Here is a 24,628-nt window from a genome sequence, read left to right on the forward strand (position 1 = left end):
GCAGGACATCAGTGACCTGCTGGCTGTGTACTTCACCATACATGTACTGGCACCTCTGGCTGCTTCCATGGGTAACCTGCACCTTCCACACAGATAAGTCACTAGGTGTGTATGGGGCTGGGTCGGTGTTCTTCCTCTTTTCCCAGGGCAAGAGTGTGGATACACCACACCCCAACAGTCATAGAAACCCCACGTCCCAAGACTGGCACCATGCCAGGGTGCCTCAAGCACACCCTCTCTACCTGGCAGCATTTGCTCACTGCCAAGGTCACTCACTGGATGGGATGCCTGCCTCCTGACATACAGCCAACACAAGACCACACACAGTGAGGATGAAAGCCAAGGGGGCAATGCTGCTCCTTGCACCACAACAAATACGGTTGAGCTCTGTGTGCACACAGCACATAGACACCTCCCACACACAAGCCACAGTCCCCTATTTCTGGTTCTGAGCCATTCGGGCAGGGTGTCAACCCCTCTCCTGTTCTTTCTCAGCTCACCACTCTTGCAGAGGGGAAGGGAGGTGAACTACACTGACTTGGATTGTTCTTTTGGGGTCTTGGGTCTCTGATGGGAAAGAGGGTACCCCCCTACGACCAAACACACTCGCCCAAAGTCTGCCACACCTCCTGATGTGTCACCTTAGGCAGCTCTGCTTACCTAGCACAAAGGCTGACCAGGTTAGCCCTTGGCATGATGTGGGGATACAGCCCCAAGTAAGTGAGGCAGACAGTACTGCAGTAAACTCACCTTCTACCCTCTCCAGCTCAGCCAACCATCCCAACTACAGGCAGTTCCTGAATTTACAGATTGGCCTACGAGTTCACTGGTAAGGACCATGTCCCCCAGCCAACTAAATCACCTTCATCCACTCAGGTCTTGCAACACAGGGATACAAATGCTATGCCCAAAGACCCAATGGTGCTGTCACCACTTTCAACTGTCTGGCTCAAGTGATCCATCAAAGGCCTGGGCTCAGCTCCTTCCTCAGCAGGACAATGACAACCCTGTCCCCTTCCTCTGGGTTCCCTGAGGAGACCCTCCCTTTTGTCAGGCATGGTGACTGTAGGCTGCCCAGAGGGGCCTTCAGTGCACATGGCTTCCCTCTACCAGCAGACCTGCGAGGGAGCTACCTTCTACTCTCTCAAGACACCACCCACACTGCAACGAGAACACTCAGCACTGGTCACTGTCCCCCAGTAAGGGTGACCCTCTTGACTCTGAGTCTTTCAGAATGCAGACCACGACTCCCACCTGCCTTCTCTGCTGTGTTCCTCTCTCTGGCCCAGAGAAGGCCAACCCTAACTCAGACTATTTTTGATGGAGCAAGAGACAGAACCTGCATGCTTACTCGGAGACAGTCCAGCCAGTGTGGCTTCCTACCACACCCCAGCAGAGTCTTAGGAAAGTAAGAAGCTGTGCTATGAAGAGGGCAGAAGATGGAGCAAAGAGAGGAAAAGGCAAGCTTGCAGGAGGAGGAAGGAAAGGTTACTTCCATCCCTCCCTGGGCTAGCTCCACATTCACTTAAGTTGGGCACTAGGGATACAGAAAGAGGACAAGCTAAAGCCCTGGCATCGGGGAGGGCAGCATAAGCCAGTGACAAAGAGACATAAAACAAAAAGGGCAGAGTATGATAAAGCAGCATGAGAGGAATGAACATAAGGTGCACATGTGGGAATCCAGAGAACAGCAGAAGCTTCTGAGGAGTTGGGCACGCATCAGAGGAGGGAAGGGCAAGCCAGAACAGAAGATGAGCAGGTGTGCGCTGGGTGGGTGGGGAGGCAAAGACACAGCAGGGTGGGACGGCAGGGCACACAGAGATGGCAGAAGGCAGGACTCAGACGCACAGCTGAAAACAGAAGAGGCAGAGAGCAAGGGACACATGGACACCAGGTTACATCTCAGTTAAAACAAGGAGTGGAACTTCAGCCTAGTCAGCCCAAGGAAGAAGTGGAGGCAGAAATATGGAACGAGGTCAGGGCAGGGTCAGGGTATACAGTGAGTAAGAATGAGGAGCCCTGGAGGCAAGGAGACCAACTGGGAACCTGGCGGAACAGTCCAGGTCTGAACTACAGGAGGAGGTGGGATGCCTGCGGGAGACAGGACGTGACTTGCCAGCCAACAGAGAAATAGGAGAGAGGCTGAGTTTCCAGGCTGCACAACTGGGACCGGGTAGTGCTCTTCACCAAGAGGACAAACGTGGTGGGGAACCCTGTAGGGGTGGGGTGGGGTGGGATCAACGGCAACCAGGACCCTGTCCCAAGTCCTGCTGGTTCTTCCAAGCAGCCGAGGGCAACTGGCACAGCTCAGTGCCTTAAGGGTTTCGGCACCCCCCTTTTAACACCCCAGCCTCACCTGCAGCCAAAGGTTGTCTGCAGCAAAGTTGTGATTCCCACGCAGAAGAAAATGGTCCCGATGAGCTGGCTGGTGGCCCACTGGTCATACCCCACACACATGGCATCGGCCAGCAGGAAGGGCACTGCAATGGTGCCGCTGAAGCACGTCAGGTAGTGCTGTGGGTGAGAGAAGAGACGAGAGGGAAAGAGGAACCCTCCCTCATTTGCTCCTGGTTTTATCCTGGACTTGCTCCTCTAGTATCTCAAATATAAACACAGTTCACATGAAGAATCTCTTCGATTTCTCATGTGCCAAATCACATTTTTTTCCTTTTCATTGTGTTTTCTTATCCTGTTACCCCCCTTATATGATGACTTACTACTTTCATGAATCCAGGCCAGCACAAAGAAAGGACTCAAGACAGCTTATGTATTTTTACTGGAGACACCTGCTCCCCTGCCCCAAAGCTTTATTAGCATTGGGTCTTTCTCCTCTTATCCATTAACTGTGTTATGCTGAACCACTCCTGCGTTCTTCAAATAAACCCTGGTTAGTCGAGCTGTACTTTTATTCTAGGATTTGATCTGCCAGTATTTTTTTTAATCTGCATTGCTAAGACAGTCTGTAGTTTCTTGCTTTTTAAAAAAAATATATTTTTAGTTACAGATGGACACAATATTTTATTTATTTTTATGTCTTGCTAAGGATCAAACCCAGTGCTTCACACATGCTAGGCAAGCTCTCTACCACTGAGCCACATCCCCAGCCCTATTTGCTCTTTTTTAATTCTTTCAGGTCAGGGGATTAAAGCTACATAAGCTTCATTGCATAGGGTATTTTCCAGATTTTTCTATGGTCTGGTATTGTTCAGCAGACACAGAATTTTTCTGTTCTTGTCAAGACAGGTAAAGACACAGTGGCTATAGGAACTGGCTCCATCTCTGGGGACCCCTCCCCACTCCTTGTGGCTCTGGACAGTCCCAGGACTCACAACTCACTTCCCTGCCTGGCTTGTTCTCATTTCTGTTCCGCAAACTCCCTACTTTTCTTCCCCACAGCTTTCCCATCTGCCCATGTTTGCCAAACACGTTGCCAGCAGCCCATGAAGCCCAACAGTACAGGTGTTTCCTTGGGGATGAAACATGCTACTCAAGTTTGTGTACTACACATTATCAAGAAGAGCAGTACATAGGCAGGATTTTTCACTCCTGTGTAACTAGGGGAGACTTTTAGAAACATCTACAATAGGAAGATTCCAAACAGCAGGTTTCCTGCACCTGGTTCAGGATACTTGGCCCAAGGTTAAATATTCACCAAGCTCAGCTCCTTTGGCTCTGACTGCTCCTTTGCTAGACACCTTGAATGAAGGCTGCCATGCGTTCTGATACCTAAAGGGAGGGCAGGGCCTGGAAACCTGACCAAAGCACCAGGTCAGCAGGCACAACCCCACTTCCACATAAGCAAACATGTCTGGGCTCTGAGACCAACTTTCACAGCTTGTGAGAAACCCTAGGGCAACTGATCATGCAAACTTGAGAAAGGGAAAATGGAAAGTCAGACCTCAGAACAGGGTCCAAGCTAAAACAACAGAGCAAATGAAGGCCAGGAGGTGCCACTGAGGAAAGAGCTTCCTGCCTTGTCCCCTTTCTCCAAAAAACCACTTTAATCCTTTAAGTGGGAAAAGGAGCTAGAGAGAGAAGGGAAAGTATCAAGCATGAAGAAGGCCTCCGTGTGTCACCTCGCCTTGTCCCCAGCCTACCTGCTCTTCAAGACAAAGTGGCCACTTCTATAGCCATAGCCAAGTTTCCCTTCTTTTTACAGGTAAGACTTTCCAGTTACGTTCTGGCCAAAAGGGCACTTTTCAGGCTTACTCATATTTCATGGCAGAGTTTGCCGTGGCTGTGGACTGGATTTAGCCAAGACAGGGATGGGCAGTAAAAATCAATCCCTCTGTACTGGTCTGCTTTCTTCTATTCTACCTTCTATTCCTTTTTTTTCCTTCTTTCTTTATTTTTTGGTTTCAGGGATTAAACCCAGAGGTATTCGACCACAGCTACATGTCCAGTCCTTTTTTATTTGGAGTCAAGGTCTTGCTAAGTTGCAGAGGCTGGCCTCAAACTTGTGACCCTTCTGCCTCAGCCTCCAGAATCACTGAGATTAAAGGAAAGCACCACTACAACTAGCCTTCTTTTGTATTTCTACTACCATCTTATTCTTCCCCCTTCATTATTCCCTGAACATTTTTTTTTTCTTTCTTTTCCCAGTTTTTCCCTTGCTCTGCTTTTTTTTTTTTCTCCCTTGGTACCAGGGATTGAACCCAGGGGTTCTTTACCACTGAGCCACATACATCCCCAGCCCCATTTTATTTTGAGACAGGGTCTTGCTAAGTTGCTGAGGCTGGCTTTGAACTTGTAATCCTTCTGCCTCAGCCTACAAAGCTGGTGGGATTGTAAACATGCGCCACTGAACCAGGCTTCCTCTGCTATTTTGAAATTGATGTTAAAAATTCCCATTCATGGGGGGCTGGGGCTGGGGCTGAGCAGTAGAGCACTCACCTAGCATATTCGAGGCACTGGGTTCAATCCTCAGTACCACATAAAAATAAATAAATAAAATAAAGATATAAAAAACAAAATTCCCATTCATGGGCTGGGGCTCAGCAGTAGCACAGTTGTCTGGCACGTGTGAGGCACTGGGTTCGATTCTCAGCACCACATATAAATAAAGGTCTATTAACTTAAAAATATTTTTTAAAAAATTCCATATTTCACTCATAAGAGTAAGTTTTTTTTTTTTTTTTAATTTTTTTTATTGTGGGTTGTTCAAAACATTACAAATTCATAAGAGTAAGTTTATAATAAAATATTCAATAAATAAAATTCAAATTTGAATTTTCCAAAAACTCAGGTGTTTGACAATTCAGGCATCTGACAGTGGTTACACATTCTGAAGGAACCATCTTACCTGCAACCCCAGAAATATGCACAGGTACCAGGGAGGAACATCTTCTATGGTGTAAATCATGTCTGACCTTTGGGGGTCCAGACTGCCAGTGCTGTCCAGAGTCTCTGCAAGAGAGCTCTGTGGGTGAGGGGAGAGGACATAATCAGTGAAGGCCCAGACGAGGTTCATTCAGCTCCATACAGCCTGCTGTTGCTGAGAAACAACTCTAATCCCCAGGCTGCCTTTCTCTAAATCTTGAGCCTTGGCCACATTTGAGGCGAGGGTCAAATAAAAACTGACTCAGTGGGACGGCTGATCCTCTGATTCTGGGATTCTGGGTCCCTTGGTATCAACTCATCCCCCTAAGCACCCAGCTTGCTCAGAGCTTCTCTCCAAGTCAGTGGATCCTCCTGGTTGGACAGAGATGCTCGCTCCAGGGTTTGGTACTGTAAAGTGACACCCTGAGACCTCCAGTGAACAGATGTTATAAAATGTCAACTGCTTTCAAACAAAAAGCACTGGTCTGCCCCTCCCACCCAACCCCATCCCATTGCATCCCTGGTAAGGAAAGCATCTTTGTACCTAAAAAGAAAGTCTACGCTATAAGGTTCACATCTTAACTACCATTAAGACAACTAAAACCAGTAAATATGATTCCTTTCCATTACAAAGAGAACAGATCCACAGACACAGCCCTGCACAGGAGGGTAGACCCAGAGTCCCAGTCCAAGGACATCCCCATCCCTGCAGCATGGGGTCCAGGGCAGAGGCAGGGACAAGGAACAGTACCTTCTCGGCAATGCCATTTTCTGTAGTGTAGATTGCCATGAGCTCTGTGTCTTCATTGTCTTGCTCACCAGTGGACGTGGCCCCTCCATTGATCACCACCTGAAGAGAAACCCTCCATTAAGAGGCTGTGTCACAAAACTCAAAGTGGATCAAGGACCTAGGCATTGGGCCAAAGACTCTGCACCAACACAATGAAAATGTAGGCCCAACGTTCCATCACGTCAGCTTAGGAACCAAATTCTACAACAAGAATCCTAAAGCGCAAGAAGTAAAACTGAAGATCAATAAGTGGGATGGTATCAAACTAAAACGCTTCTTCACAGTAAAGAAGGCAATCAAGAATGTGAAGAGGGAACCCATAGAATGGGAGAAAATCGTTGCCATCTGCACCTCAGATAGAGCATTGATCTCCAGGATATAAAAAGAACTCAAGGGCTAGGGTTGTGGCTCAGTGGTAGAGCACTTGCCTAGCATGTTTGAGGCCCTGGGTTCGATCCTCAGCACCGCATAAAAATAGATAGATAGATAGATAGACAGACAGACAGACAGAGGTGTATCCTCAGCACCACATAAAAACAAACAAATAAATAAAGGTATTTAAAAAAAAAAAAAGAACTCAAAAAACTTCAACATCAGCTGGGTATGGTGGCGCACACCTTGTAATCCCAGCAGCCCAGGAGGCTGAGGCAGGAGGATCACAAGTTCAAAGCCAGCCTCAGCAATTTAGCAAGGCCCTAAATAACTCAGCAAGACCCTGTTGCTAAATAAAATACAAAAAAGGGCTGGGGGTGTGGCTTAGTGGTAAAGTGCCTCTGGGTTCAATCTCTTGTACTAAACAAACTCAAAACTTTAACACCAAAAAATAATAAATAAATAAATAAACAAATAAACCAATCAATAAATAGGTAAAGCATTGAACAGGCACTTCACAGAAGAAATAAAATTGGTCAACAAATACATTTTTTTAAAAAGGTTCAAACAATTAGAGCAATACAATCTCCAGCAATTAGAGAAATACAAATTAAAACTGCACGAAGATTTCATCTCACTCCAGTCAGAATGACAATTATCAAGAATACAAATAACAATAAATGTTGGTGAGGATGTAGGAAAAAAGGTTCACTCATACATTGCTGGTGGGACTGCACACTGGTGCAACCATTCTGGAAAGCAGTATGGAAATTCCTCAGAAAACCTGAAATAGAACCATCATTTGACTCACTATATACCCAAAGGACTTAAAAATCAGCATATAACAGTGATACAGCCACATCAATGTTTGTAGCAGTTCAATTCACAAGAGCTAAGCTATGGAACCAATCTAGGTGCTCCTCAACAGAAGAATGGATAAAGAAAATGTGGTATATACACACAATGGAATATTACTCAGCCATAAAGAAGAATGAAATTATGGCATTTGCCAGTAAACGGATGGAACTGGAGAGTATCCTGCTAAGTGAAATAAGCCAATCCCAAAAAAAAACAAAGGTCGAATATTCTGATATGCGGATGCTAACACACAATAGAGGGGTGGGGATAAAAGTTCATTGGATTAGACAAAGGGGAATGAAGGGAAGGGAGGGGTACAGGAATAGGAAAGTCAGTGGAGTGAATCAGACCTAACTTTCCTACATTCATATATGAATATAGGACCAGTGAAATTCTACATCCTGTTCAACAAAAATGGAGTCCTACTTGGAATCAGTTTTACTCCATGTACGTATAATAGGTCAAAATACACTCTACTGTCATTGTACATATCTGAAAAGAACAAATAAAAGAAAAAGAGGCTGTGTCAGCACTTAACACTCTGCTGTAGAGAAACTTGTTTTTTCCTTTTAAAAAAGCCACTGTAAGGCTCATAAGAGTCCAAAGTATGCAATTCCCCCATCACAGCAGCAAAGTTTTAGTTTTCTTAAATGAAATTCTAGTTTTTGTTTAGTTTAGTTTTGTTGTGGTACTGGGGACTGAACCCAGGGCCTTGAACATGCGAGGCAAGCACTCCGCCAACTGAGCTATATCCCCAGCCCTCTTAAATGAAATTGTGAGGCTGTCATCGTGCTGCAACAGTGACCAGGGCACGCCTTTTTGATGGAGGCAGTGTCGTGTCTCACAGGGTGAAGACAGGTCTCTCAGAAGCTCAGCCAGAGGAGACCAGAAAGGGAACATCCCGAAGAAACCTCAGGCCAGGGGAAGAGGCTCGGAGGGGCCAGTGCTGAGAGGCCAGCCCTGCTGTTTACCTGACCAGGCCATCATCACTGAACAGAAGAGAATACCCCAAAGCCACCTCAGAGAAGATCCCTCCCAAGAAACCACCTGACGGCTGCCCTGGAAGGAGGAACTTCAGTTAGAGGAACTGGAACCCTGCTCTTCCCCTGACTAGCTGGCCAGCTTATTTAACAATCACTGCCGGTAAATAAACTAGCCTATTGGTGTGGGCTCCCCTAGTGCCCCAGGCTAGTTTATTAATAGTACCAATTGATATTCAATTAATATTCAGTTTCTGGGTCTCCCACATAAAGACCAGAACCCATCTGGGGTAAGTTCAAAGGAGACACCTGGCACCCAACAGTCCCTTCTCTGCCTGCCCTTGGTGAGGGGCAGCATGATCATCTTGGGTTCCACCATCCTGCAGCAGGAACGTTAATATTTTTACTCTTCAGGCAAATGTTTCCGTTCCTAGCAATCTTTCCTGAAAAAGCAAAACTGAAAACCAAAAGAGCTTAAACCCAAAGAAATTAATCACTGCCTAAGTTATAACAAGTAATTAGTTATAAACCTTTTATTTACATCCAGAATACAAGAAAAATTAGTTTGTAATATCAAGGAAACTTGAATATTAACTATAGATAACAGAAAAACTACATTTTTAAAATACAGATTAAAAAAGAAAAAAAAGTTTAAATTACAGCACTGTGAAATGTACAAAAAAAAAAAAAAGAAAAAGAAAAAAGATGAGATGGCCATAGAGAAAACAGATTTCCGTATATGAAAAAGGGTCTGTCACAACAGTTTATGAAAAAACAAACAAATCAAAGGAAATGGGCAAAGGCTAGGTATATCAAATTCACAGAAGAAAAATTAAAATATGCAATAAGCATACAAATAGCTGTCCCAATTTTAATTCACTTAGAAAATTATAAAACATGACGTGTAAAATAAAATTTATTTTTTAACACAGATTTGAGGAATTTAAAAGATGAACCTAGGGTTGACCAGGGTGTGGGGGGACAGCAACCATCCGATGTTCTTGGTGGAATCGTCTTTGTGAGGGGTGATATGGAGAAGGGATTTAAAACAGGTGTTTTTCTGGATCTAGCAACGGCATGCATACAAACTCATTCTTGAGAAACATCCATGCCTGGGGTATGTGTGTTTGAAGCTGACCACTGCAGCATTGTTTGAATTATTGAATACTTAGGGACAACCTAAATACTCATCAAAGATAGATATTGGGCTGGGGGATGTAGCTCAGCACTATAGTACTTGCCTAGCATGTCCAAGGCCCTTAAGACTTAAAATCAGCTTACTATAGTAATACAGCCATGTCAATGTTTATAGCAGCTCAGTTCACAACAGCTAGATTATGGAACCAACCTAGGTGTCCTTCAACAGATGAATGGATAAAGAAAATGTGGTATATATATATATATTCAATGGAATATTATTCAGCTTTAAAGAAGAATAAAATTATGTCATTTGCTAGTAAATGGTTGGAGTTGGAGAATATCTTGCTAAGTGGAATAAGCCAATCCCCAAAATACCAAAGGTCGAATGTTTTCTCTAATATGTGGATGCTGATTCACAATAAGGCAGAGGGCACTAGAGAAGAATAGCATTTCCTTAGATTAGGTAGAGGGAAGTGAAGGGAGGGGAGGAGAGGGGATGTGGGGATAGAAAAGATAGTAGAATGAAGCAGGCATTGTTACTTTATGTATATATGTGACTGTATGACCACTATGATTCTAATGTATACTCAGAAAAAATGAGAAATTATATCCCATCTATGTATGATATATCAAAGTACATAAATGCATTCTACTGTCATGTGTAACTAAAACAAATTCAAAAATTTAAAATGGTAAATAAATAAATAAAGTTTTAATAACCTGCCTACCTGTGCAAACACTTGGTAAAGGATCCAGAAAAAAATCACAAATCAGTAGGAAGAGTGCCCCTGAGACAAGACAGCTATGGCGGACACCTTTCACTTCTTCCTCAGAACCCTCCTTGGATGTTTAGATCTTTTATAATCAGTATCTATCCATTCATTATTGCATATTACTTCCAAATATTAGCAGTGGTTGTTTTTTAATCAATAGTCCTGAATTTTTTACCTTCTTTTCCCCTTGTTTATTTTGGCGATTTTCTCTAATGAGTACAATTTATTTCTACAAGGAAAATGAACTTAAAAGACAAAAGGTCTAAGCAGCATAGCGTAGATTGGAAATCTCTTAGGACCTTCTCAATCTACTTAACTTTTAGTCAAAGATATGAGAACAGTGAAATTAAACGGTTCTTTCAAGATCATAAAGATTATCACCCGGGGCTAAAGATGTGGCTCAAGTGGTAGCGCGCTCACCTGGCATGCGCAGGGCGCTGAGTTCAATCCTCAGCACCACATAAAAATAAAAGATGTTGTGTCCACCGAAAACTAAAAAATAAATATTAAAAAAAATTCTCTCTCTCTCTCTCTTTAAAAAAAAAAAAAAGATTATCATCCAAGTCTGAGGCTGGTTTTAAAGTATTCCAGAGATCTCAAGTGACACTATGCATTCTTACAGGGCAGAATTTTCTTACAGTGTTTTAAGAAAAAAATCTATCTTTAAAACTATCACTAAATCATGCTACAGCTTATACACAAGCCACCTGGGTTTGTGGCATTAGTTTTCAGTATAAAACTAGCTGCTAAGCCAGATACACACTCCCAGCCAAGTTCAGATCCACACAGGAAACTAACTTGCAACGGGCACCACACTCCAAATCATATCAAAACAGCACTCAACACACTGAGAAGCCATGAGGCGTGCACACTCAGATGAGCTCTCCTAAAACAAGGGCACTTAGTTATTAAATCAGAGAAACCCAGGTCTGGTTTGAAGTCCTGTGTGAGCTGAGGCTACTCTTCCCTGGCATTCATCCTGGATTGCTGGAGAAATAACTGCTCCCTGAGTACAGAATGCCTTATGGGGTGATGGAAATGTTCTTGAACTAGCTGAGATTGTGGTTGCACAACACTGTGACTGTGTTAAATGTCAATGAACTGTTCACTTTCACATGGTTAATTTTATGCTATGCAAACCTCGCCTCAATAATTTTTTTTAATTTATATGGCACCAAGGAAGACAGATATCAGCAGGAGTTAGCACTTCTTACTGCTCTCTTTCTGCTCTCACACACACATGAATTAAGTTACTATAAAATGCAGACACTGCCAGGCCTACAGAAGCACCCCTGTAATCCCAGTGACTTGGGAGGAGGACTGCAAGTTCAAGAGCAGCTTCAGTAACTAGTGAGATCCAGTCTCTAGGGGCAAAAAAAAGCAAAACAGGACTCGGGGTGTAGCTCGGTGGTAAAGCACTCCTGGGTCCAATCCCCAGTACCAAATAAATAAGAAATAGACACTCTTCAGCCTAAATAAAGGCTTGCATACTCGTTCAACAAATCCTGGCCATGTCCCAAGCAATGAGGACGTAGTCCTGTTGCTCCCTGAGAAGTTCAGTCTAGAGGGGCATGTGGCTAAGGAATTCCAACTTACAATAGGAAGTAGCAGGGAACCATGAAGGGATGCCAAACACAGGAATCCACAATCAGATGTGTGCTTTGAATAGCCACTCTGGCTGCAGCAGGGAGAACGGATGGGTGCTGGGAAATAAGGGGAAGATGAGAAGAGCAGAGGCAGGCTGACTCTTCAGGACAAGGACAGTGGCCTGGGTTGAGGTTTTAACAGTGGCCAAGGTAGGGTTCAAGAGAGAGAGGACATGGTTAATGGACGGCGGGGGTGCCTGGATGGGAGCTATGGAGGCGGTGGGCAGACACTGTAACAGTACAGTGGGCAACACCCCAGCCCTGGCCAGAGGATGGCTGAGATGCAGGTTCCAAAGAGACTGGCGTAGGGGGCATAGAAATCACACCCTACAAAGGAAGTTTTCTTTCCTAGGAGGTCTAGCAAGTTTTACTTAACTGTAAATATTACTGATCTAAATAACCTGTGGTTTCTAAAGAATGTGCACAAGGTCTACCTGTCCTAGGGACCTCGAGGCCCACCCTGCACCTGCTGACTTCCGATAGCAGAGCTGAGGTGGGGCCCATCCACCTCCCTTCTCCCTTCTCCCTGAAGGACAGGAACATGTCTGTCTCCCTCGCGCCACCAGAGCTCCCACTGGTAATGGGAACAAACTAGGAAGACTGGGCACAAAAAGGGACTGAGGCCATGAGAGACAGGGCACCCTCAGGGGCTGCTCTTGCCTGACACCTGATCTTTTGTTAATGTGCAAAGAGCTGCCTAAATTTTAGTGCTTAAAGGCAAAGAATTCTATTCAAAATATGAATCTATTTCACTAATCTTGTTTCCTTTGGTTGTTGAAATCCAGTTATTTCAAGGATGTACTTTTTGAAAAAGCACATGAAATTTAATTTTAAAAATCAAAATGTTCAGGCTGGGAGTACTCAGTGGTAGGAAGCCCTGGGTTGGATCCCCAGCACTAGGGGGGAATAAAATCAAATATTAAATAAATTCTTTGAGAAAGGCATTGAGTTTTTTTTTTTTCTTTTACGGGAAAAGGATGAAAAATGTTGCTGATAGTAAGAGTTTCACATTTGTGAACCTCTAAATGTTATTTTAACCAGGAAATAAAACATATCTTAGAAAGCTTTCTAAACTAATGAAGCCTGGCTTTAGTTTGTGCTATTAGGAACAACACAGATAACGGGAGAAATCTGGCGTCTCTCCTCTCAGGAAATTAATCATGTTTTTATAAAAATGTTAGAAGATGACTTATTTATAACCCTTTTGGGAACAAGAGGTCCTTTTTCGCTCTAAAACTGTTTGAAACCAAACTTGTCTCCCAAACCACTACTATGCAGGCATTTCATCAGCTCTGAAAGCAGGTTTTTTATTTCAATTTGTTGGTTGATTTTTGTCTGTCTCCAAAACACAGTGCTCTTTTGACTCTGGGGGGGGGGGGTGTCTATGGCTCAGGAAATGGGTCTTTTTTGCTCAAGTGCTTTATTTCTGCTAAGCTAAGCCAATGGTGTGCTTGTTCCAAAAGCAGCTCTCCTGAGATATCGGGAGTGCTCCTGTAGGCAGAGGGCAGAGGCACCTAGAACCCCACACCTCTGATCAAAGGATTCAGAACTCAAATTTCCCACCTGTTCAGGATCTTCTATAACCCACCTACCACAGTAACATGTCTGGAAGCTCCCTGAAACACTTTATACTAAGCCCATCACTTTCAGAGTAAAGTAATAAAGTTCCCCCAAATTAATAGCTTTCTGTTCTTTTAATAGAAAGGTAACACACAATTCTTAAGCCCCCTTCACAGCAGATCCACACAAAAGATAATTTCCTCTGATAACCCGACTTATCCTACAAATTAAAATGTAATCTGAAAAAAGACTAAAAATATTGAAATCAGTATTTCCCCAGTCTATACTTCAAGCCCCTCTTTAATGAACATAACCAGTCTTCCACTTGCCTTCAATATTATTAGAAATTCCAAAATTAAGGGCTGGGCATGTACCTCAGTGGTACAGGGCTAGCCTAGAATGCATAAAGCCCTGGGCTTGATTCCCAACACTGCAAACAACACTCCCCACCAATCAAACCAAAAAAAACAAATCAACAAAATTAACTACCATGAAAAATAACTCAAGGTGAGCACAATGCGACATATGCCAAACCTCCAGAGGCAGTCAAACTCAGATCAGGACACCCCAAAAGCTGCAGCTCATAGCTCTAACATACCACTCACTGACCTGAAGTGGATGGGTGCTCCAAAACTCCAAATCTTGTTTTCACTACCTCTTCAAACAATATGGCCCCCACCGACACCCCTGGTAGCCACATGCAAGCAAAACCATCAGGAGCAGTCGACACTGCAGCCCACAGATCCCAGGAAGTTTAGCCTCTTGCACCTGCACTGCCCAACTCCCGACTTCTCCAGGGGACTTCTGGAGGTGCAGCAGCCAGAGCAGCCTCAGGGCTCCCAGTGTGCCCTCTCCTGTCCTCAGCACCACTTTTCCTTTGAGAGGAGCCAGAAGGTGCTCACTTCCCTAATTCTAGCCCTCAGCCCTAAGCACCGGATGGGGTGATGTGCCTGTCACAGTCCCACACTGAAAATGTCACGTAGTTTGTGTTCCTGCTCCCACACGCAGCCCAAAATGGATAGTGGTGGGGATGGTTAGTGTCGGCCTGGCACATATTCAAGTCAAGCACTGGGCTGGACACTTGGTCAACATCTCTCTGAGGTGAGGCTTATAAGTAGTTAACTAGAGATGCTGTGGTTTGAATATGGTCTGCTCCTTCTAAAACTCATGTTGAAATTTAATTCCCAATATGAAATATTAAGAGGTAGGACCAGGTGGGACCTTTAAGAGGAGATTAGAGCCCAGCCCTTATGAATGAATAACCCATTCAAGTGATTAATAGATTAATTCGTCATCTCAAGAGTGGGCTAGGCTTCTGGCACACTCCCAGTACCAGTCATGTGGCACTCTGCATCATTTCTAGATTCTGCAGGTAAAAAGTCTATCACCAGACACAGCCCTGTGAAACTCAGACCAGAAAAGATCCTAAGGCCACCTAAGAGATGACAGGAGCATGTCATGATTACCAAACTGAATTCTCAGCTATAAGAAAGGTCAACGTTCCAACAGGAAAACAACCATGGAAATCTAAATGGCCCATCTTTTCAAATGTTCAACCTTACTTGTAAGACACAAATTAAAACCATGATAAGAAACTTTTTTCCACCTACTACATTGGCAGAGACCACACATTCTGCTGCCCAGCATGTGGGAAACAGGCATTCATTCATACGCTGCTGATGAAATTACCTTAACCAAAGGCAATTGGTGGCACCCCTCTACTTTCCAGGGTATGCTCCTCTGACCCAACAATCCCACTCTTGGAAATTTATCCTTCAGTTACATCTGAGTGAAATGACTTATGTGCAAGGTTAGTCACTACGGTGCTACTGGTAACAGCAAAATATCAGAAACAATTTAGATGTCTATCAACAGGGATTAAATAAATGATGGTATATTTGTACCATGGATTGCTCTGCACTTAAAAGAATCCAGGGGCTGAGGTTTGGTTTAGTGGTAAAGAGCTCGTCTAGCACATGTGAGGCACTGGGTTCGATCCTCAGCACCACATATAAAAATAAATTAATAAAATAAAGGTATTGTGTCCACCTTCAACTAAAAATTATTTAAAAACAAAAAAGAATCCAAACAGAGTCTCTTTAAAAAATCAACTTCCTGGTAACTGCTTTCCTGCATCAGGAATCTCCTCCTACTGAGAACAGAAACTGAGAAGTTACCCTGTGGCCCAGGTAAGCACCAAGGAAAGGACTTAACATGCTTCTGATTAATACAACCTAACTGAATCCACATGTCTATTTCCTACCTTTTGTCCCATTGAACCCCTTCTCCTGTTATAAAAGCCATTGGTACCCCAAAGCCCCTCAAGATGGAGATTTGAGATTAAAAAAAAAAAAAAAGGTCTCCTTGGGATGGGGTTGTGGCTTAGTGGTAGAGCGCTTGCCTAGCATATGCGAGACACTAGGTCCAATCCTCAGCACCACATAAAAGTAAAAAAAGAAAGATGCTGTGTCCAACTACAACTAAAAACTATATATATATATATTTAAAAAAAAATCAAGAGCACAGTGCTAAGATACAGGCATGGTGATGCATACTTGTTTAAAACTACCAACTATTCAAATTTAAAGTCAGCTGCAATGTAAGAATCTAGATGAAACCTCAAATTCTAAACAGAAAATTACTTTTTAAGAAGATCAAAAACTTAGAAAAAGGGGGTAAGGAAAAGGATCTCTTATCATGCAAAAAAACCTTCATTTGCTTCTCAGCTTTTTTGATGTTCGTATTTCAAAGCACATATTGGTAAATTCCTTTTCAAAACTTATTTTTCTAATGGAAAAGGCTGATCATCTTGCTTGTTCTATTTTGACCTGTCAAGAGCACTGACTCCCCTAAATCATGGAACCTCTGTTCCCAGTAACAGATACCGACCACACACTAATAATACACTAACCATACATAGTAATCTACATAGTAGATTAAAATTCTTTTCTTACAGAAAGAGGAGAATTACACCAATTCTCTAGGCTGACTCCAGGAAATGGTCTCCTATCACACTCAGATCTTGGGATTGACAGTGTGATTCTGAGAAGGGTCTATTTTTCTTATAAAAAGAGAATGTTCTCTAAGACAACTTTTATTTTTTGTTGTTGTTATTTTCACCCTTTTTACTTCTAATATAACATCTGAATAATATTATTACAGAAGTAATGATAGCTATCTAAATCAAAGTCCCCAAATCCATTTAATCAACTATAATCTCAAGAGAACTTCAGCAATATTTGTGACACTAGCCTAAGCCTCCCTCTGTTCCCAAAAAGTCATGTTTAAATTGAGGCAACCCTAAGACAACTATTATCACTACCCAACCAAGACTTTCAACTTTAAAATCTAACCTTCTACTTAGGAATGTACAAGAAGGAAGCCCAAGGCACCTGGACAAAGTCACAAGAACAAGAACATGTTCTGGGCTTCCCTGTTTGGTTTTCAGAATAGAACTATTGATATTTAAAAAAGAAAAGGAAAAAAACACTTTTCTGCCAGCTTTTCATTGCTCAGAATGAACATTCAGCTAGGCGTGGTGGTACATGCTTGTAGTCCCACCTACTCAGGAGGTTGAGGCAGGAGAATCACAAGTTTGAGGCCAGGCCCAGCAACTCAGTGAGAACCTGCCTCGAAACAAAAAATAAAAAAGGGCAGGGGATGTTGCATCTCTGGGTTCAAACCCCAGTGCCAAAAAAAGGAAAACAAATTTGCCATCACAAAATCTGGAGTTTAGAGGAATCAAAGCTGCCATTAAATAGCCTCTTCATTCACGCCGACAACCCATGTCTGCCAAGGTTGCTTGACTTAAAAAGATAAAGGAAGGGAAGAGAAAACAGAGAAGGGGAAAGGACAAGGAGAGCAGCCCGGCACAGTGGGCTCTGGGCTCACCACCTGGCCTCTGCAACACTCACCTCCACCCTGCTCAGCAAACCCATCAGACTACAGTCCTTGGGGTCTCAGGTCTCCTGGAGTCACTTCCAGGAGAGAGTCTTTCCCTTTTTCAAGGCATATTTATTTTATTTTTATTTTTAATTTGTTATATATGATATCAGAATACATTACAATTCATATTACACATATAGAGCACAATTTTTCATATCTCTGGTTGTATACACAGAGTCACACCATTCGTGTCTTCATACAGGTACTTAGGGTAATGATGTCCATCTCATTCCACCATCTTTCCTATCCCCATGTTCCCCGCCTTCCCCTCCCTCCCCTTTGTCCTATCTAGAGTTCATCTGATCCTCCCATGGCCCCCCAATCCCCATCCCCATTATGGATCAGCCTCCTTAAATCAAAGAAAACATTTGGCCTTTGTTTTTTGGGGATTGGCTAACTTTGCTTAGCATTATATTCACCAACTCCATCCATTTACCTGCAAATGCCATGATTTTATTCTCTTTTAATGCTGAGTAAAATTCCATTGTGTATATATCCCACATTTTCTTTATCCATTCATCTACTGAAGGGCATCGAGGTTGGTTCCACAGTGTAGCTATTGTGAACTCTGCTGCTATGAACATTGGTGTTCTTGCCCCTTCTTTTAAAGTGGCCACACTACCAGGCACCGCTCCACCTCCTAACACTCTCTCCAGGGTCAGGGTGTTCCTCATGAACTTGTATTTGTTGTAACTACAAAGGGCAGGGGGAAGGGATATACCTCTGCTACCTGGTCAATTCCATAACTATCCAATTCAGAAATATTCTTTCTTAATGTTTTACTGTGTTTTCCAAATTTCCTAATATAAACATGTATTATATTGTAATCCCATAAGTCTAGTCATAAGCATTTTCAAAAAGTTTCCCCTAAAGAGCATAAACATGCTTCCAGCTATTTCATATTCTTAAGTTTGCTTGTAGTTCAGGTGGTCACATACTGTATCTTCAAAATCAGCGCCCTTGTGAGTAAGAGCAAGCTGTATCAATAAATACACAGGAACAACAGGGATAAACCAGGGGGCTCAGGAGAGTCAAACACATGGCCCCAAGTCCTGTGTCTGCCATTAAAAGGCCTCTTCGTTCACCCTGCATCTTGATTTCTCTCGGCCCCCTTTCTAATGGGTAAATTAGAAACCGTTCTATGGCAAAAGATGCAAGGTAAACAGCGCTCACATGTGACACCAGCAACAGGAAGACCAGCTCCCCGAGACCTGGGTTCTCAGCCTTAGCTGACAGAAGACAACAAGAGGGAAAAGATTAATCAGATGCAGAGGATTCAACACTTTCTGACTAAATGAACATAGAAAGAGAGTCTTTAGCTCTATAGTCAGTCAATACACTACTTTCCCACATCAATTTCAAAACAAAAAGCCCACTGAGTTTCTCACTTTGCTGATGGGCATCACCAACACATCCAGGTGCCCAATCCCTCCCCTGCAAGCCATTCCTGACTTCTGGTTGTACCTCACCACCCACATCCAAACCAACACCAGTTCTGGTCCAATGTACCTCGTCTGTTCCTCATTTGCCTGACTCCTCCTCCGTACTCCAAGGACCCCAATTCTCAAAGCTCCTTGACCCCACCAGGCCTGCCAAATCCTGCACTTCAGTTCATTTCACTGTCCCGAGCCCCACATCACCCTTGTTTTCCCCCTTACCTGACCCAGGGTCCGCAGTCACTACGATACTCTTGCACACACACACACCCCTCCGCTGCCCTCTTTGGTAAAGCAGAGTGCCGCCCCAACACACACTGAGCTGAACCACAGCCAACCCTAACCCTGCTCAGACGTGGCTCACAGGCTTCCTTTACTGGTGTCCAAGACAGAGCTTTCCCAGCTCCCCTGCAAGCCCTGCCAGCCCTACCTCCCAGATGCCCCCTCCGCTGGTCCTCTCCCAGCCTCCAAATCTCTTTCCTCTTTGGCAACACGTACCACTCACTGGTACTGCTGTCCAGTCCCCTGGCTTTAAAAACCATCTCCACACTGTCACCTCCCAGCCACTTTTTCCTTGAGCACCACAATCTCAAATCCAATTTTCTAACCCCGAAACTGATGTCCTACCACAGGCAGCACTGTTCTCTGAACTACTCCCTCCTTCAACCTGGTTCTTCCTCTCAGGACTTGACCAACCCACCCTTCCAGATGCTCGGGGAAATGGCTGGAAGTTATCCTTACCTCCTCCTCTTGCTCCCACCCTTGTCAGGCCGAGAAGCCAATCCTCCTCCAGGGCTGGCCACTTCTAACCTCCATGTGGCTGGCACCCTGGCTAGAGCCGCGTCAGCTCCCCTGTCTGTGGAGTCAGCTCCTGCCTGGATCAAAGCTTTTTGCAACCCAGAAAAAGCCAAAACCTTGATGCAGACCCTGAGGCCTATACAATCTCCAGCTGATTCCACCCCCCCAGCCTTGCTCCCCAGCACACCAGGCACCTGCCTCCCTGCCTCAGGATCTTTGCACTTGCTACCAACAGTCATGACAGGCTTCCCTCCACTCCTCCAGGCTTTCCTCAAACGCCACCTTGACGGTGCAGTCCTTCTGGGCTACCCAAACTTTCACCATGTTAATCCTCTCCCCTGTTTTTTCCTTAGTACATATTTATATCTAATATCATCTGCACATTTGACTTATTTCTACTGTGTTTTGTCTGTCTCTCCCCCAGGACAGATGCTCCATGACGTCAAGGATTTGGGGAGGCACTAATACATACTTTTAAAAAAATTCATGCACAGCCAATAGTTCAATATGATCCATCTGACCTCACATTCTATTCCTCACTATCTCTCTTTCCTGATTTACTTCTCTTCACAGAACTGGCCAGTGGCGGCCATAAGATTCATATATTTATTTAACATCTGTCTCCTCTCGCCATTGCAAGGAAGCCAATTCTGCTATTCAAATCCACAACTTTTCAAATGAAATCATCATCTCCATCTCCCACCTTCTGAACTTACGATTTTCCTTAGATTCCATATTTTCTGCAAAGGTACTGTGTTAGTGAGCTTTTCGACACTGTGACCAAAATACCTGACAAGAACTTAGAGGAAGATAGATTTAATTTGGCTCATGGTTTCAGGGGTCTTGGTCACGGCTGACTAATGCCAGAGCAGAAACATCATGGTGGAAGGCTATGGTGGAGGAAAATTGCTCAGCTGAAGGAAGCCAGAGAGCAGAGAGAGAAGGAAAAAATAAGAGTGAATAGAAGGGCAGGAGAGAAGATGAACACTTCCAGGGCATGCCCTCCAACTAGGTCCCACCTCCCTGTAGTCCAATAAGCTATCAATTCACCGATGTCAGAGTCCTCACAGCCCACCTCTCAACCTTGCTGCATTTAGGGACCATGCTTTCAAAACATGGCATAACAGGCACCATGCCTGGTGCTGGCCACTGGCTAGCATGGGTACCAACCAGGTACCTATGTAAAAAATCTCGGCAGGCATCATGAACTTTCCCTTTCTCTTGGTCCCCAAATCTTAGCATCCTTTCCATCAACCTCATCTCCATTCATATTGTCCCCACCTGAGTCCAGGTCTTTGGTACTGCCCAGACCCCAAACTTTTACTATCCAAATCTGTCCTCACTCAAACAGTCACCCCAAACAAGGGGACTTCAGTCCTATAGTGGTGCCCTATAGGACCCCCTACTACAGGGCTCACTCCACTCCACTATGCTAGGACTGTCAACTCGCCATCTCTGCCTCCCTTACTACTCGAAAGCTGAGTAAGCTGTAAAGCTTTATGCACAGACAATGGGCCACCTCTCACAGCATGCTGGGGCTTGAACCCAGAGCCTTACACATGCTAGGCACTTGCCCTACCACTAAGGTAGGCCTTCAGTTCACTCTTAAACCACCCTCAAGGATATCTGTTAAAATCAGTATGATCAATGCCCTCCACCTTCTATCAGTGTTGCTTAGGGGCAGCTCAGATCTTGGATTCCTGCCTAAGACTTTCTTGGGTTCAAGAGCCTATATGATCCGACTGATAGAAACTTTACATAATTAGACAAGTCATATGAACTGGATGTTTTCAGCAAATACCTGCATTTTACCTTCCACAGAACCACTAGGAAAGTTCTAAAGCCAGTTTCAGCTCTGAGGCGTTGGATTCTATTGAATTAGTGTTTGCATCTTATGACTAAATGAAGAACAGATGCACATAAACCTCAGAGAGGTGGTGGCCACATTAATCCCATTCCTAGCCTCCACCTCCGTCCTGTCCATTAGCAAGTCATTCAAAATGACTTATATTTATATCCAACTCTGGGTTACCACATTCCCAGCTCCCCTGTGCTTACAAGGACTCCTGGTAATGGTGCACCTAGACATTAATGCTTTGAAGAATGTGCCTTCCCAACCACACCCTTACAATTTTAACAGTGACAGAGAGGAAAGCCCCCAAATAGGCAAACTTATTTTTAAAAATGTTTCCACACATAAGAAACATAAAGCAATAAATGGGACTGATGCTGGAACCTGCCGGGCTTGGACCCGGAAGCCCGACAAGAGGACTCGGCAGGAATCCACACTCCTTCATGCCATTGTGGGCACTCCCAGGGGAGAGAATAAAGTCTCCACTATATGACCAGATTCTGGACTTATACAGGACAGGAAAGTACCTTTGCACTTTCCAAAAGTTTTCTATTGGATCATAGAGAAGAATATACCCAAAGACTCCTGAGAAAAAGAAAACAACTGGAGAGAGACTGTAAAATAAGTATGTTAGTAATCAGGCCTAATAGCAATCTGTTACTGGGGATGCAGACGTAGGAAGATCACAAGTTCAAAGTCAGCTTGGGCAACGTAGACCTTGTCTCAAAATAAAATTATAACATAAAGGACTGGGAATATAGCTCAGTAGGTAGAGAGCTTGCCTAGCATATTCGAGGTCCTGGTCAACCCCCAATACTGTGGTTTTTGTTGTTGTTGTTGTTGTTGTTGTTTTAAAGGTATATTAGTGCTCTTAATGATTCAAATGAAGAAACATTTAAAAACAAATATATGGACTGGGGTTGTGGCTCAGCAGTAGAGCGCTCACCTAGTACATGAAAGGCCCTGGGTTCAATCCTCAGCACCACATAAAAATAAATAAGTAAAGGTATTGTCCAACTACAACTAAAAAATATTTTAAAAAATACATATAAGGGCCAGGGGCATAGCTCAATAGCAGAGTGCACACCTAGTATACAGGAGGCCCTGGCTTCAATTCCTAGCACTACAAAACAAAGGAAAATAAAAACCAAATACATACAAAAATGAAAAAATAATTTATAAAAGTACACATGTACAAGAAATTAAGAACTAAAGGTAAGCAGAAATGAACCAAGTGGAAACTGTAGAATAATCATTACAATAAAAATCTAATATAAACACATGATTTTACAAATAGATAAAGTAGAAATCACTGGAGGTTTCATCCAGAGAGCAGCCCTGAGAAGGGTGTGAGGAAGCAGTGGAAGAGAAATAGACAGTGCATAGTTATAAGTTTATTCACAAGTTGAGAGCAAAATACAATAATTTTTCACATGTAAACACTAAGAGTCGCCATCTACAAACACTTGGTGTGTTTTAAAAGAAAATGAATTAACTAGGAACCAGAAGGATGCAAAAGACAACAGGGAACATGAGAACTGCTAACATACGCTGGTGAATTCTAGTATAAAATATCACCAGTTCAATGCTAAAATAAATTAACCCAAAATCCTAGACTATATGGCAAGGCAAGTGGAAGGTGAAGTCATGGTTCAGTTCTTGTCTCTGAAGTGAAGAAATATGGGAGTAAATAATCTGCTGGTCTCTAAGGCCAAAAAAAAAAAAAAAAGCCAGGAGAGACCTGCAGGAAACTCCTTTTCACTCTTCAAAGCTGGTCTAATTTAAACATGAACAACAAACTAATGAATAAGCTATTCATTAGTTTAAACATGATAGAAAATCCAGTTTTGTAATTTTCACTTTATAGGCAAAAAGAAAATAGTGATGCCGGTTGTAAAAAAATCAGAGGACATTTCTTTAAGAGCTAAGGTAAAAACCAAAATATGAACACGAGTAATCAATCAAAATACTTAGCAATGCATGTTCACACATTGCTTTTCTCACTGAGCACCACCCAACACAGAAGGCAAATTCCAGAACCAGGTTTTAAGGAATCCTAGAATGGTATTCTTGACTTAACCACATTTCCAATCTTAAGAGATAAACACCATAAAGCAAGTTCTCTCTAAAGAGCTTTTTCCCTTTCATAACCAATACTTTTTAAGAAACTTTATACACATCAAACCATAATCTGACATCTGGGGGAAAATATTAGTACTGAATACAATGGACGAGTGTGATCAGCCTTGTCTGATACCACTTCTTTGGATAAAATTACTTCTATTCTGGATGTTGCAGCCATAACACCAACCACAGGCACTGGGTTCCAAATGATATGCCATTCCCCTCCCACCTTGCAATAAAAGGAGAGGTGAGATTACCATATTATTTCATAACAGCACATTCTTGGAGAAAAAAAAATTAAGGTTTCAATATCCGGCAGTAAGCCTGGGCCAGTTTTACAATGTTATTAGCAATGCATGCTTCCTCCCTGGAGTTAATCCCAGCAGGGGACTCCAGGCTGGGAGCAGGGCCTCGGTTCAAAGACAATATCTTTGCACTTGCATTTCAAGGCTTCAGCCTTCATTGAAAACATAAGTATTAAAGCCTGTTTTACACTGACTCTAGGTAGAATTACTTTAGAGTGATCTAAAGAATGAAGACAGGGAGCACTATTACCGGAAGAGTAAAGAAAGTGGGGTGCTTTGCGTCATCTTCATATTTGCCTTCTGTGGAACTCCCGGCCTCCATTGATTTGGATGTGGTGTTCTTGCCAATACCCATCATCAAGAGAAGCTGAGTGAGCCTGCGTGGCCGGTGGTGTGAGGGAGTGAAGGCTTATTCAAGCCAGGAGCTCAAATCAGTCAACTCTTCTGGTGCCTGCAGCACCGGATTCTCAGATGGATATGAGACCTGTGAGTACCATCTCTTAGCACCTGCAAGAGAGATTACAAACAAATCACCACAAAGCACACATACAACCCAAGGACCCAGATCATCTAGTTCCCTGCACAAAAAAAGTCATATTAGTTAGATCCAAACATCCAAAAATATACTTTTCAAGTACCCATTCTCTTCTGAATTGCCCCCTGGAAATCAGGACCACTAAGTTAGATTATCAAAAATATCACAATATGGGGGGGGGGGGGACAATTAAGG

The 24,628-nt window shown here is 43.4% G+C and overlaps 1 protein-coding gene across 2 annotated transcripts in view; it reads right to left on the minus strand.

The window, feature by feature from the left end:
- Slc23a2 (solute carrier family 23 member 2) overlaps window positions 1-24,628 on the minus strand; it is a 123,824-nt gene that overhangs the window by 37,189 nt on the left and 62,007 nt on the right. For both annotated transcript variants that reach the window (XM_015482645.2, XM_015482651.2), the window contains 4 exons: window positions 24,149-24,405; window positions 6,071-6,169; window positions 5,303-5,419; window positions 2,357-2,514 (listed from right to left, as the gene is read on the minus strand). In XM_015482645.2, the coding sequence (XP_015338131.1) occupies window positions 2,357-2,514; window positions 5,303-5,419; window positions 6,071-6,169; window positions 24,149-24,256 (482 nt within the window). In that variant the 5' untranslated portion in view covers window positions 24,257-24,405. The remainder of the gene's footprint in view (window positions 1-2,356; window positions 2,515-5,302; window positions 5,420-6,070; window positions 6,170-24,148; window positions 24,406-24,628) is intronic.

The sequence above is a fragment of the Marmota marmota genome, unplaced genomic scaffold (assembly GCF_001458135.2).
Source record: "Marmota marmota marmota unplaced genomic scaffold, marMar, whole genome shotgun sequence".
NCBI classification, from domain to species: Eukaryota; Metazoa; Chordata; class Mammalia; order Rodentia; family Sciuridae; genus Marmota; species Marmota marmota.